The sequence below is a fragment of the Eubalaena glacialis genome, chromosome 8 (genome assembly GCF_028564815.1).
Source record: "Eubalaena glacialis isolate mEubGla1 chromosome 8, mEubGla1.1.hap2.+ XY, whole genome shotgun sequence".
NCBI classification, from domain to species: Eukaryota; Metazoa; Chordata; class Mammalia; order Artiodactyla; family Balaenidae; genus Eubalaena; species Eubalaena glacialis.
In genome coordinates, this window is record NC_083723.1 from 17,428,154 (window position 1) to 17,443,904 (window position 15,751).

The window sequence follows — 15,751 nt, forward strand, 5'->3', positions numbered from 1 at the left end:
CTGTAGGTGTGTAGGGCCAGTTACACAGGAATAAGGGTCAAGAGGCAATAGCAATTATCGTACATTAATCTGTCAGTCGTTATAATAACCACTGAGATTTCCACAAAAGGTTCATTACATTTCAGCTGTGAAGCTACACAAAACTTACCTATCAATTACATAAAAGTTGTCGCCATCATCACCTTGATCAATTACATGTTCTCCTTCCTTGACCAATTTTTCAAACATGGCATCTAATACTTGAGACATCTGCTCCTATTTTTCAAAAAAGAAAAGACAATCTTGGTTTATCTAGAACATGTTTAGCTTTACATTTAAAAGAACCATAATTAGCTTATACTTCTGTGAACAAGCTCAAAGAAATGGAAATATCATCATGGCCATTAAGTCCTGTCAAAAAAAATACACAGAACAGTCCTCCTCACCACATACAAACCAGATGATTATATATTTACTCTCATATTCAGTACCTGAATAAAAGTAATTATAATTAGTCTATTTCAGAATATTTGAAACTATCACCACTTTAATATGAAAAATTAACCACCAAACCATCATATACCTTGTGAAATATAATCTCAGCAACTAAAATGATCAAGTTAATAAAGAACTACTGCAAATGTCTTTTAAAGATACCTAAACTTTTACAAAACTTCCCTATTTTGGTCATCACTAGAATTTATATAGAGATTACCTAAATATTTAGTGAATTTAAATCCTGACTCCAATCCTTCTTGGTTTAGCACCAAAAACAAAATAGAACCAAACCAACAAAAGCAAAATCAAAAAAGATTGTAGCAAATATTCCATCACTCTCTTTTGTCACTAAGGTTCTCTTCAAGAATCAACCATTTACCTCCCTAGGACAGATTTATTAAAACTGAAGCCAGAAACATCAAACCTATCAGTCAACAACTATTTAAAAATTTTTATTCTGCTAAAGTGTGCTTGTCAAGGCTTAAGGATAAACCTCGGCTAGTGAGAATAAACTAGGAGGCAAGAGAAATATTTCCTCAGAACAAATACAGGAACAATTAAAAAACCTTTGAATAGTTAAAAACAAATGGATATGGAGAAACAGTATGGTGCACAGTAACAGAAAAATCAGAAGTCATAAGAAGGCTTCAAGTCACTCCCAGGCCAAAATCAATTACTATTATAAACAAATTAAGGAGCTGAAGACAGATTAGAGGGGGAAAAAGATGCAAGTGGAAAACACAGATTGAAGAAACAAAATATTCTGTATCAGAGCATGAACAGACCACGTGTGATTCTCTTCTTTTTGAGACGCCATTAACATTTCATAGAGACTATCAAGGTACGACTCCACAACCATGAGAATGGGAAGGGGAAACTGGAGGAGAGATTTCTAGAGCAAAGGGAAGTTAAATGGGGGCAGAGAGAGCATGCAGCCCAGAGAAGGGCAGGTGGGCCTGCAGTGTGGAGAGGCTGACCACCTATCAGAACTCCAGAGGCTCCAGACTGGGAAACAAACACCTGGTCCGGTCAGAACGGGACTGAGACACAGCTGAAACAGGTAGACCGATTCAAAATCCTCCACAATCAGTTGATACCTTCCTTCCAAATGCCTCAACCCTGAACACAGAACACCTGGCAACCAAATATTAACCCCAATTCTTCCCAGACAAAAGATCAGAGTCAGGTTCTTGGGAGAAACTAAATAAATAAGAGAGAACTAGAACAGTTACTGTGAAGACCGGTGCCCTGGAACAAGGACCTTCACTTGCTGGGATGAGGGGTTCCCCCATGTTAACAGCTGGCCCCCTGTCACTTAACCAGCAGGACACTGGTGGACAGCCCTGCCATACTTATTCAGGGCTCCACATCAGCTTTCCGTGGCCCCTCTGGTAGCCTACAAGACTAAGATAAACAGCAGTATAACACCAAATGAGCTAGAAAATTCAAGAACAGTGACGAGCTTTAAGAAAGTTCTACTTTGTATACCCAGAGATGTTCAAGACAATGTTATATCCATGAGATGAAAAACAGGATATTTAGAAAAAGAGCCAATCAGAGAAGAATGGGTAAGTTGAAAACTGAAAACATGATTACCAAAATTTTTTCTTCCTTTTAAATATTTTATTTTTGAGAGCAGTTTTAGGTTCACAGCAAAATAGAGCGAAAAGCATAAAGAGTTCTCATAAACCCCCTGCCTCCCCCCAGCCTCTCCCCTACTGTCAACATCCCCACCAGAAGGTACATTTATTACAAGTGATGAACCTACACTGACATCGTTATCACACAAAGTTAGCAGCTGACATCTGGGTTCACCCTTGGTGCGGTGCTGTACACTTGGTGCGTTTTGACAAATGTATAACATGTACCCCCCATTACAGAATTTTCTTGTAAAAGAACTAAGAAGGTAAATTAAAATAAAAACTTCGAAGAAAGTCGACAGATGAAAAGACAGGAGTTCCAGACAAAGTGATATTAGAGATAACAAAGGGGAGAAAATAATCAAAGAAATATGGGATGAATTTTCCAGAACCACAAGATGTAAGTTTTCAGACTGAAAGGGCTCACTCAAGGGCCCGGCGCAATCAAGGACCAGAACCTCCACACCCACACGACAGTGTGATTTTAGAACATCAAAGATACAGACCTGACCTGCGAAGCTTCCAGAAAAGGGGAAAGGAGCTCTTAAAAACACAAAAAGATGTTCAACTTCTTTCAAACTAAAGAGGAATGCAAATCAAAATTGAAAGGAGTACCCTTTTTCACCTGCCAGATTCAGAAAGATAAAAATGTTAGACTAACACACTGGTGGAGATGGTGTGGGAAGGAGGGTTCCTCCCGCAGATGGCTGATGGGAATGGGTCTCAGAGGGCGCACTGTCGACAGTCGGTATCATTTCAAACGCGCTACCCGTCACCTCACTCTTCCTTGTCTAGGAAGTTATTCTATAACACATTTGTGAAATGACATGTGCATGGGCATTTTTCACTGCAAAATGTGCATTGTAATAGCAAAGAATTGAAAACTCAAGTTTATCTACAGGGCTCTGGATAAATAAGTTTGATACATCCATGCATTGGAAAGCTATGCAGCTATATATAAAAAAAAAAAGTATGGATTTTAAGACCCCCCTATCTTTTACTGGAGTTGCTGACAAGCACGAGAACACTCAAAGAAGGGCAATCAGGAAATCTGAAACCCTGCTGCAGGAGGAACCTCAGCGAACACATGCTATCTGCTGCCACAATGATAATGTTGGTGAGTCCAGAGGCCAGAACTGGGACTGCTGGGTGGAAGTTTCTGGAGATTTTGGAACAATGTAAAGACCTGCCTAAGAAGGACAGCTGTCTAGCAGTGACAGGGCAAAGAGATGAGCTCCCTGTTGCTGTCAAGACAGGCTCCCCATCTTCCACATGCTGTCAAAAGGGCTCAGTGGTTTTCAAACTGTTTTCTGGAAGCCAGGGATTTTGAGGAGGTGCTTCAGTGATCGATTCTGTAAACAGTTGATTTTTTTAAACCATTTTTAAAAATTGAAGTATAGCTGATTTACACTGTTGTTAGTTTCAGGTGTACGGCAAATGGATACAGTTATACATATACATTTCAGATTTTTTTCCCTTACAGGTAATTACAAGATATTGAATATAGTTCCCTGTGCTATATAGTAGGTCCTTGTTATTATCTATTTTATATATAGTAGTGTGTATATGTTAATCCCAAACTCATCCTTAAAGTGTGTTCTAACCATTAAATATTAAAACTAAAGTAAATCAACCTGTTCGGATGGATTATATATACATTTTTTATGACGTAAAATTTCATGTCACATAAAGTTAACCATTTTAAAGTGGACCAGTGGCCACAAAGTTGTGCAACCACCACCTGTACCTACTTTCAAAACATTTCTGCAAAAGCAAACCGTGCACCCATTAAGCAGTCATTCCCCATTCTCCCCTCCCACTAGGCCCTGGCAGCCACCAATATGTTTTCTGTCTCTACGGATTTACCTATTCTGGATATTTCATATAATGGAATCACACAATATGTGATCTTTTGTGTCTGGCTTACTTCACTCATTATAATGTCTTCAAGGTTCATCTATGTTATAGCATATATCATACTTCATTCCTTTTTATGGATGAGTAATATTCCACTATATATATACCAACACACACCACAATTTACTTACCCATTCACCTGTCGATGGACACTTGGGTTCTTTCCACCTTTTGGCTATTGTGAATAGTGCGACTATGAACATTCATATACAAGTATTTATTGGCACACCTGTTTCAACTCTTTTGGATCTACACATGGGAGTGAAATTGCTGAGTCATATGGTAATTCTACGTTTAACTTTTTGAGAAACGGCCAAGCTGTTTTCCACAGTGCCTGGACCATTTTACTTTACCACCAGCAATGTACCAGGTTCCGATTTCTCCACATCCTTGCCAACACCTGTTATTTTCCTTTTTAAAAAAATGATACCCATCCTAGTGGGGGTGAAGTGGTATTTCATTGTGGTTCTGACTTGTATTTCCCTAGTGACTAATCATGCTGAGAATCTTTTCATGTGCTTATTGGTTATCTGTATATCTTCTCTGGAGAAATGTCTATTATTCAAGAACTCTGCACATTTTAAAGTTGGGTTGTCTGTCCTTCTGTGGTTGAGTTCTAAGTGTTCTTTCTGTATTCTGAATACGAGGCCCTTCTATAAAGCTCTTCTAAGAGTTTTATAGTTTTACAGCTTACATTTAGGTCTTTGATCCATTTTGAGTTAATTCTTGTACATGGTGTGAAGTAGGAGTCCAACCTTGTTCTTTTGTGTGTGGATATCCAGTTGTCCCAGCACCATTTATTGAAAAGACTGTTCTTTTCCCAGTGAATGATCTTGGCATTTTTGTTGAAATCAAATGGCCATAGATGTATGTGTTTGTTTCTCGACTCTCAACGCTATTCCATTGTTATGTATGTCTATCCCTATGCCAGTAACACACTGTTTTGATTACTGCAGCTTTGAGGTAAAAGTTTTGACATTGGCAAGTGTGAGTCCTTCAACTTTGTTCTTCTTTTTCAATATTATTTGGGGTGCCTCTTCTTGTATATACAATGTTAATACATTAGACAACAGCAAAATGCAATGTGTTTTCACGGTTTAGCTTTATAATACATAAATGCTACCAATTTAAACTGTTATAAAAATAAATACTGATAAAAATAATATTAAGAAAGAATATGAAAACTCTATAAATACAGATAAACTGTTAGAAAAAAAAAAAAGAACTGGGCAAGAACTCTATGTGTAGAGTTTGCTGCCACCAAAATTTTAAAAAGAATATACCTGTATATACATAGAGTAACCCTAGAAAAATACGCATGATAGTGCTAAAAGAACTTGGCTCCTGAGAAACTGGATTGCTGGGAGACAGGGACGGAAGGCAGATCTCCTTTCACTGACTACTCTTTTGTTCCTTTTGAATTTTTGTAAATTCTATATGCATACTGATTTAAATTTTTTAATTAATTAAAAAACCAAACTCTCCATTTAAACAGAGAATATAACATTACATCTTTATGTGGGTAAGAAAAACTTTGAGAAGAAAGATGGTGATGGGTTTGCAGGACGTGGCTTTCATCCCCTCCCTGGGTCCCCGTGTGAGCTCTAGCACCTATGTGTGAAACAGCAAGCAGCCAGGGCTGAAGATGAAGCCAATGGGGAGCAGTAAGACAGTGCCTTCTCGATGTGGTGCTAATTGGGAGTTCATCAACCCAGGCGACATACGGTCACCTATCAAAATTATGAAGTTTGATTAAATGGTTTACTAATATTTTATTTTGCTCATTATTTATATTTCAACTCGCTTAGAGCAGACAGAGGGGGGCTATCAGCTTTATTGATTAGCTAGCTCTAGCCCTGAATGTCAAATGGAGAAAAAGATGACATATAGTGCTATAGCAAATTTTTTTTTTGTTATCTTGGAATTAGCTGCATTTTAAAACGTTATCCAGTTTAAGAATTTGTACATGGATCTATGAAAAAGTAATCCCTGATAAAATACAGAACTATTTCTTTTAGAACTTCTCTATGTGACAGGTGTCTGTTCTAGTCAATCAAAATGTAATTTCCCCATAATTATGCACAGAGTGAAAAGAACTAGGAAATATTTAATATGCAGAGGCTTATCTTGGTGACTGACAGCTACTGTAGGAAATCACATCTTATTCGCCTACAGAATGTAAATTAGAGACTGAGCTCGGTAAAAGGGCTTTGACTCCCTTAAAAAATAACAATTTACTCTCCATTAATGAAAGAGCCTATCACATAGCATAAGAAGATTATTTCAGTTTGCCTAAAATTAGAAATATTTCAGAAGAAAAATGGCCTACTGAGTCGAGCATTAAAATATTCATGAAAAGAATATCTTCAAAGAGGTTAATAATTATAAATGCTGTGCTCAATGTATGAATATACAGAACTCCAAGGAAAAATGTTCTGAGGTCTAGGAGGTGCTAGATTTTCAAGCTAAACAACGCCTTTAGGAAAGTCAAGTGAGATAGTGGATGCAAAGCCAACACTGTTCTTCTTGCTGGTTAGTAATTACTGCTTCCCCTTCCTCCTCCCAAGTTTTTCCATTTCAGGAAAAGGTACCACCTCCGCAGCCAGACACTGGGGGTCATCCGAGACTATTTCTGTCGGGTCCCGGTTCATTCAGTCAGCAGGTACCAACTTCTGCTCGTCCTGAGTATTTTATGAAACCATCCCTTCCCCCCTCCTCCTCAGTTGGGCGTGTTTCTTTTCCCTGGACCACAGCATGGCTCTTTCCTGGATCCATTTCCTGGCATGGATCGCGGTGCGGTTTCCTCACTGAGCTCCTTTCCTTTGTTCCTGACCTATCCGTCTCTCGCCTCTAACTCCACCCCCTACCCTGCCACCACAGTGACCTCAGACACACCTGACTGTTACTTTCTCTGCTTAAAATGCTACTGTCTATAGTGTGTGTCCGCTGCTACGGTGCAGCATGCCACGCTGCTCCTTCCTGACACGGCACACACGTCTGAGCCCCACCACTGGATGTCTTCCACTTTAGACTCCAGCGTTAACGCGCTCTGTGCTTTTCGTTCAACTGGCGATTTCCGACTCATTTTCTGAGGCTCATCTCAGGTGGCCTCTCCAGCTTCCTGGATTCTCACGTGGGGCTGAGAGACCCTCATCCTCTCATAGCGCCCTGACCGTATTACAGCATTTATCATGTTTTACCAAATTGCTTTGTATGGGTATTTGAATCCCTCACTAAATGATAAGTTCCAAGAGCACAAGAACCATGTCTAAGTATTTTTGTGGCATCCTACGCTTCATACAGGCCCTGGAACATAGTGGGTGGTCAAGGAACTGACCTGAAAGGAGCTGCTATATGATAGGCAGATTATATAAGTGGAATATATAATTCAATTTAAATGCATCTGGGTTATGACAAGAAACATATACGATAAAAAACTAGAAAGCTGCTTAAAATATGAACTTAAAATCTTCAATCTGCTATGTTTGGGGATAAATTTCTTATTCCAGGTGGTTATTTGCTGAGAAGAATTAATTGTTACTTATTTATATTCTGTATCATTCTTAGAAGGATTTAAGATAGTAGGGAAATAAATCAAAATGGTATGAGCTCAAATTCAAAAAAAGATCTTTTGGAAACTATCTAAATATATTTACTTCCTCCCTATGAAACATTCAATAATGATAACTTATGAACTTGGTAATTTCATCAACAGGCTTTTTCTTTTTTGTCCCTATGAACTGTGACCTTTAAAATATATATATTGAAGACCTTCATCAGAGCAGCGAAATCTAAAAAAAGGCTTAAAAAATGCCTATGTTTATAAAAATAACCATTTTAATTAAAGATGCTCCCTGCCAGAATATACCAGGAAAAGTTTTTTTTTAAATTATTTTAAATGCAACCAAAATTTTCACAATGCTTTAAAAGAGTTACAGTTGAAATGGCAAGAAAAATCAATTTAATTTAGAGGATGGAATAGAATAGGCAGCATGCCAGGAAATTATAACTGGCAGTGATTTCACTCATGCCTGTTCATCACTTAGTGTTTGACTCCACAATATCACTGTTCGGTCACTGCTAAAGCACTAAAATACCGGTTGAACTGAATAGGGAAGCATGCAAACAAAATAACATATGGTAGTACCAAAATACTGACCTCGAACATTTTCACATTGGGCTCTGGTCCTTCCTACTCAAAGTATGGTTGTGGGCTGACAGCGTTGCCATCACCTGGGACCTTGTGAGAAATGCAGACTCTCAGGCTCCACTACTGATCTACTCAACCAGAATCTGCATTTTTAACAAGATCCTCTGATGATATACAGGCATATTAAAGCTTGAGAAGTACTGTTTTTGGTGACCCTGAAATTCTCCCACGCAAAGCTCTGGCCTGAAAATAGAGAACCTTCTTGGCTGAAGCTTACCCCTAAGGATAAAACTAAGGATTAATTTCACAGCTGTCTTCTGTGTGTATCTGAAGCAAAAGAATTAAATACTTAGTTTAGTTCCAATAGCAAAATTATCATCTTATACACACACATAAAGTTGTATCTTTCCACTAATAATTATTTGGTCTCATTCTGGTGGGAGATCATTAGAGATCATAGTTTCATGTCCTTTATTTCACAGAATCATTATCATTCTAGATAAATGAAATCTGAGATTACTTGGAAGCCCATCAAAATTTAACAAGTTCCTTTTAGTCACTTATTCTACTATTTAATACTACCAGGAAGATTTTCCATTCATAAACGAAATTCCTAAATTTTCTATCTTAATCCCATTTCTTATTCTTCCATTGTTAGATAAAACCACCAGCAACCCTTTCTTTAGAGCTCCTAGTTTTGCAGACTTGGTGATAAGTAGAGGACGTGGATCAAAGTGGACAAAACTTGTATTATGTGGCCCTAAAACAAAATCTCCAAAGTCACACAATATAATCTGTGATCCTGGAGGATATAACATTAACATAAATGGTATAAGAAACCAAAGAGCTTTTAAAAATAATTTCAGGGTATAATATGACCCAGCATAGAAGATATTGTATAAAGCAGTACTTTCCTCTTTATAAAAAATGGCCTTTTTAAAAAGACCTCTCTTAAAAGAGTGGGTCTTGATTAATGCGTTCTTCTCTACGGCATCAATCCGAAAACTATTAAGATGTTGAGTTTGACCAAAAAAGAATCGAGGTAAGTTACCAAAGTTGACTCAGGTTTCACATGGGGAACATGGCAGCAGGGGCTCTTTCCCAAATGACCATATAGCAGTGAATAAGCATAATCCGTGATGATGGAAGCAGAGCATTTAGGTCAGGGTGAAGGGCAAAGTCTGAACAGTATGGTCACTCTAGAAATACACCCCATACCAAAGACTAGAGATTTCAAAATCTTTACAAAGAAAAAAAAACCCTCTACCTTTAAAGCCAAGTAAAACTTTACTTTAAAAATATGTATAATATGAAAGTCATACATTAAAATAATGACTATTACTGACTGGTGAAAGAGGCATTCCCCCATGGGCCCTGTACATCCCTACATGTTCCTGTTGAGTGGGCGAAGAATGCAAAGTCTTAACCTCTCTTCACCTGGGCCACTTCTCAGGGCTGTGTTTGCAGCAAGTAACCTTGAGGGATGAGAAGTCTTCCGCTGACAAACAGGCGCTCACTCCTTGCTATGACAGCAGCGACCTCCCCAGCTCCTAGAACACAACCCACTGCGTATGCAGACATCTGCAGTGGGGCCTTTACATCGCCCTGGGTGATGTTAGCTTGTAAAGAGGGTGAAGTCCAAGATCCTGCACAGTTCTCCACACGAACACTGAAAAAAAACCATTGCTACTATTGAGATTTTATCTTACCGGATCCAGGTTCTTAAACAGCAGGATGTCTTTGCAAGCTTCTTGCAATCGATTTCTTTGATCATCAGTTTTTGGATGTATAATCTAAAAGGACACCAAATAAACAATTAGTCTACTCACCTTATTCATATGGGATAAAATTTCCTAGCAGGATATTAGAAGGAAGAACGGTTAGTGCTGAGGTTCACTTTAGGTGACTAGACATTAACTACCAGCCTGCTAAATAGGGGAAAGTAATACAGTTTGTCTCAGGGAGGTGGTGTACATTCATCAATGCAGTACTTGAAAGTTTTTTCAAAGGAGTGTTTCCCCCAGGTTAGCAAGTTCATTCTGTAAGGGTCTGCATTGGCTAATCACTAAAGACACCAAGGCTCCAGTCAGCAGGAACATACAAACGGACAACATGTTGTAACAGCTATGCTGAAAATCTACAGACTGCCTTTATTCTGCTTAATACTCTTTAATACTGTTTCATACTCTTTACCACTGAATTTAATACTCTTTCAGGATGTAGCTCTTTCCTTCAAAACTTGATAAAGCCTCTAGACGTGAGTAAATTCTTACCTGTGTATTGCATTAGATGTTAAATACATTTTTATGCACAATGTATATATAATAACTATGCCCACGGAGAGTGATTTTCCACAGGGAGCAAGCAATCACGCACTGTCACACCAAGGAGACTATGGATCTGAGGGAGAATGAATCCAACAGTCTTGGTGCGCTCATCTGAGAACGAGTTCAAAGAAAACCAGTGTACTGTTTGCTCAGAAACTTTCATTCCCGAGGGTAAAGGCCAACAGAACGCCTTCTGCAAGTGCGGCCAGCTCTCCTGAGTCCCTTCTGACCAGCAGAAGGCTCACCGACTTGGACCCAAAAGGCCCATTCTTCTGTGAACGCGGGTACTGTGTAACTATAAAATGAGTCTGCGAGGCAAGAGATGGTCCTAAAAGCAGAAGACATCGAGTTGGTCTCCTGGAGACCCATACACCATCTTTTCCTATTCTAACATTCACACACAGAGTGACTGCAAGAGAGGAGGCTAAGCAGGAGCCCCACCGTCACAGCAACCAGGATCGGGCAGCGGTGAGCTTTGTGCCCGTGAACACATCACAACTCACAACGGGAAATTAAAATCGGCATTTCAAACCCATCTCAGATGGCTGAAAATCAGGCCCAAGAAAAACTGAGGGAATGTACAGTATATGTGTACTATTTATGTGTGTACTGCTTATAGACTATACACGCACAAAAAAGCAGTATACACAGTATACTGCTACATACTATTAGCCAGTGAGAGTGGACGTTGCTGCAGTTTTTCCTCCAAGGGTAAGGGATATGCAAACTTTTGTTTCCTATCTAATCAATATTCACCTCAACCTAGATTCTACGATGGCACGTGGACCCAGAAAAAGCAGATCCTCCTGCCTAAGAACTCACTGCTATACAAAAAACTTTTAAAATTTGGATATGAACTAAATCATGCCAACCAAAATTCACACGTGCCTACTTCAAATAAGGAAGGCTAACACAATAAAACAAAAAGTTATTTCTCACTTCACAAAAGCCATCTGGAACTTAGAACTGAAGCAATCATAAACGTTTGCCTGCTGAGAAGCTCTATCCTCAGAGAGAAAAGGTTGGGGATAATGTGTCGCTGATGTTGAAATGACTTCCTAGGCCCAAGATGGAGCCACCTCTGTCCGGGGTGCCACGTCCGCAAACCAAAGCTTAGATAACTCTCGTGTCCCTATAAATGCCCCGCTTTGCCAGAAACACAGAATATCCAGTCAGCCAATCCCCAAAAGCCAAGCCAAATCTGGGCTCTACGCTTACTTCCTTGTTCCTTATTTATTTTCTGTTTTTCTCTTCCTTGTTCCTTACTCTTTATCCTATAAAAGCTTCCTACCCTCCACCCCATTTTGCAGCTCTCTGAACCCTTGGGAATGGAGACTGCCCACTTCGTGCAGTGTTAAATAATGTTTGTATCACTTAAACTGTCTTTTTAAATCATTTTTAACACCAGCTTGTACCTGCTTTACCCTTGTCATCAGTTTAAGTCTTTCTCTCCTGACCCATTCACTTTGTATGAACACCTCACACAAAATCCCACCTTTTGCTTTGTGACCACCTAGAGGGGTGGGATAGGGAGGGTGGGAGGGAGGCGCAAGAGGGAGGGGATATGGGGATATATGTATACGTATAGCTGATTCACTTTGTTATACCGCAGAAACTAACACAACATTGTAAAGCAATTATACTCCAATAAAGATGTAAAAAATATATACATATATATAATGGAAAAGAATCTGAAAAAGTTATATATATATATATATATATAATTGAATCACTTTGCTGTACACCTGAAACGTTGTAAATCAACTATACGTCAATAAAAAATTTTTTAAAACCCACCTTTTTCCTCTTCTTTCTCTCTCCAGCTACTTCTCTTATGAATTCATATTTCCAAATCTTGTTTCTCCATCCTGCCACCCTTACTACTGTCTACTGCTCTCCTCTTTGTTTCCCTTTTTCCTTTCTTCCCTCTCCCTGCCATCACTCCTCAGTGCCCAGAGTCCGTTATCTATCACAGCCTCCACCCCCGGCCATGAAAATCCTGCTCTGCATCCTGGAAAGCAAACAGTCAGAAATCGGGTGAATCTTTGAAGCTCTGGCTCCCCTGCCCTGTACCAACTGCTCAGAAGACGCTCTCCTACTTCTAGAGACTCATTTCCTTCTGTTGGATTTGGTGTGATCCGACATATGAGATCTGCATCTGGATAACTAAGGCCTCGGCAACGTGCCCAAATGTGATTTTTATTATACTAGAGGCCACTTTGTTTTTTATTAAAATTTATTTCTGATTTCAGGATAAAAATCTTATTGGTTAAACAAATATTGATGTAGCACTTACTATGTGCCAAGCACTGTTTTAAGGGCTTTAAAAATTTTTAAAGGGCTTTATTACTAGCTTTATCCTAGTAAGAGATCCCATGAAGCAGGTGAATGCTAAGTGAAATGAGTCAGACAGAGAAAGACAAATACTGTGTGATCTCTCAAGAGAAAAAAAGTAAGAAAATTAACTGGCCCAGGTACCTTCTTCCATGTCACACAGTTCAGAAGCTGTAGAGCTGGGATTCACCCCAGCTGTAGGCTGGCCACAGAGTTCATACTAGAAACCAGGGTCAGCAGACCATGGCCCGAAGGCCAAATTTCTTTTTGCATGACCCCTATGCTAAGAATGATTTTACATTTTTTAATCATTGGGGGAAAAAATCAAAAGAATGTTTCCTGACACATGAAAATTGTATGAAATTCAAATTCAAATGTCCAGAAATAAAGTTTTCATGGGTCACAGCCACAGCCGTTCATTTATGTGTTGTCTATGGCTGTTTTCCTGCTATAACAGCAGAGCTGAATAGTTGTGATAGAAACAGCACAGCCCCAAGAGCCTAAAGTATTTATTCTCTGAAAATAGTAAAATTCCCCCCAAAAAAAGCTTTACAGGAAAAGTCTGTCAACTCCTGCCATAACCTCTGTTGTCTTTCAATCAAAAATAAATTAGAAAAACAATAAGTAACACTGAATTACATGTTTTCTTTAAAGGAAACACTGTGCATCTATTTTGTTAAGCAAGGGAAGTCTGTACAAGATATTTTCATACCTGTCCAATCTATTCTCCACACAGAGCTGAAAGTAATCTTTTAAAACTTTAAATCAGAGCACCGCATTCTCCAGATTAAAACCTCAATGGAGTCCATCACATTCACAGAGAATTAATCCCCACTCATTCTCCACCCTCACCTCAGCCACTCAGCCTCACAGCCACACCTGCTTTTATTCAGAGCCTCCGACTCCTCCCACTCTGATGGGCTTGGGTCAACCCAAAATGCACTCCTGGGCTTTTGGCAAGACACTCTCCACGTGCATCCTCTGGTCTCACTTCAAGGAGCCCTTCTCCAACTATTCCATTTCATTAGGGACGCTGTTGATCTGGGGGGTTTGGTTTGGTTTTAATTCCTACACCCTGTTACACTGTCCTTTTAGCACTTCATATTTTGTGACTGTTAATCTACTAGCTTGTGGTGGGCTTCTGCTATTAGACTCTAAGCTCCAAGATGGCAAGAACTTCTCCGTCGTGCTCACCACTGTGTACCCAGCACCCGGCCAGATATGCAGAAGGCACTCCCAAAACACTTCATGGAATAACAGAAGAAAGAAATGCTCCATTCTTAAATTTACCAGCCCTTCTCTGCCAGTTTCTACAGGCTAGATGTATATAACCCTTACATTTTCATTTGTTAAAGGTATTCCAACCAAAATCTAATTTGTTGTTTTCCAAAATCAGTCTTAAGTGTTTGAATTGTCTTTGAATACATATCAAAGAATAAATATCTGTTTATACTACTCTGAGATTTTGGGATTTGATAATATAAATAGAGTCTCTGAAATAAGACAAAATGTCCAAATGAAATGTTAGTTTATCGAAATACACTTCATGTTTTCCTTACAGACATTTTCCAGTATCGGTTTAGAGCCAATTAAATTTTGAAATCTGTAATGATCATTTCCAAGGGCTATGGTACAAGTGCCTTATAGTATCTAAGACAAAAAATATTACAATATTTTAGTATTCTAACATTAAAATATTTTAATATTTAATATTTATTAAAATGTTTAATATTTTATTTTAAAATATTTTAATATGTAAAAAAAATTAGTTTTTAGTAGAGAAGAGTCAACCTAATGGATAACCCATGACACTTCATTATAATGATTAATATATCATTAATAAATTAATTTAAAAAATTAATGTTGAAGGGTGTTACAGGGACAACTCGGGGTGAATGCCCAACCCACAAAGATGCCTCCTTCTCTAGGAACTGCCCTCATTTATTTATTTTTTAAACAATTTTTTAAAATTTAAGCATTAAAAAAAAATTTAAGTATGGTTAATTTACAATGTTATGTTAGTTTTGGGTATATAGCAAAGCGATTCAGTTATATATACATATATATACATATACATATTCTTTTTCAGATTCTTTTCCATTATAGGTTATTACAGTATATGAATATAGTTCCCTGTGCTATACAGTAGGTTCTTGTTGGTTATCTATTTTATATATAGATAGTAGTGTGTATATGTTAATCCCAAACTCCTAATTTATCTCCACCCCACCCCCTGTTCTTCCCGTTTGGTAACCCTAAGTTTGTTTCTATGTCTGTGAGTCTATTTCTGTTTTGTAAATAAATTCATTTACATCATTTTTTTAGATTCCACATATAAGTGATATCATATGATACTTGTCTTTCTCTGTCTGACTTACTTCACTTAATAGAATAATCTCTAGGTCCATCCATGTTGCTGCAAATGCCATTATTTCATTCTTTTTTATGGCTGAGTAATATTCCCTTGTATATATGTACCACATCTTCTTTATCCATTCCTCTGTCAGTGGACATTTAGGTGGCTTCCATGCCTTGGCTGTCATAAATAGTGCTGCTATGAACATAAGGGTGCATGTGCCTTTCTGAATTAAGAGTTTTCTCTGGGTATATGCCCAAGAGTGGGCTTGCAGGATGCCCTCATTTATAAGTGGGATCCCCCAGCCAAAGTCAGGCCTGTGAGAAACTCTCCACGGGGAAGCTGGGATTTTGAACTGAGAGAGACACATTAAGAGTAATGGGCAGCTGACTCCCTTTCAATGTCGATACTCTTAGGTGCTGCACGAATGCTGTGGAAGGACCCCAGAGGGGGCTGGCTCCTGCCTGCTAGCCACAGCCTAGGGTTTTCTTTAACACTTTCAGGAATTCTACAAGATTTCCAAGCATATGTCCAATAATTCCCCAATGTT

At 38.6% G+C, this 15,751-nt stretch overlaps 1 protein-coding gene across 1 annotated transcript in view; it reads right to left on the reverse strand.

The window, feature by feature from the left end:
- The window catches only part of PRKAR2B (protein kinase cAMP-dependent type II regulatory subunit beta), a 108,133-nt gene that overhangs the window by 21,846 nt on the left and 70,536 nt on the right, over positions 1-15,751 (reverse strand). Inside the window, exons 4-5 of the mRNA XM_061197601.1 lie at positions 9,894-9,977; positions 149-255 (exon numbers count right to left, since the gene is read on the reverse strand). Coding sequence (XP_061053584.1) covers positions 149-255; positions 9,894-9,977 — 191 coding nt within the window. The remainder of the gene's footprint in view (positions 1-148; positions 256-9,893; positions 9,978-15,751) is intronic.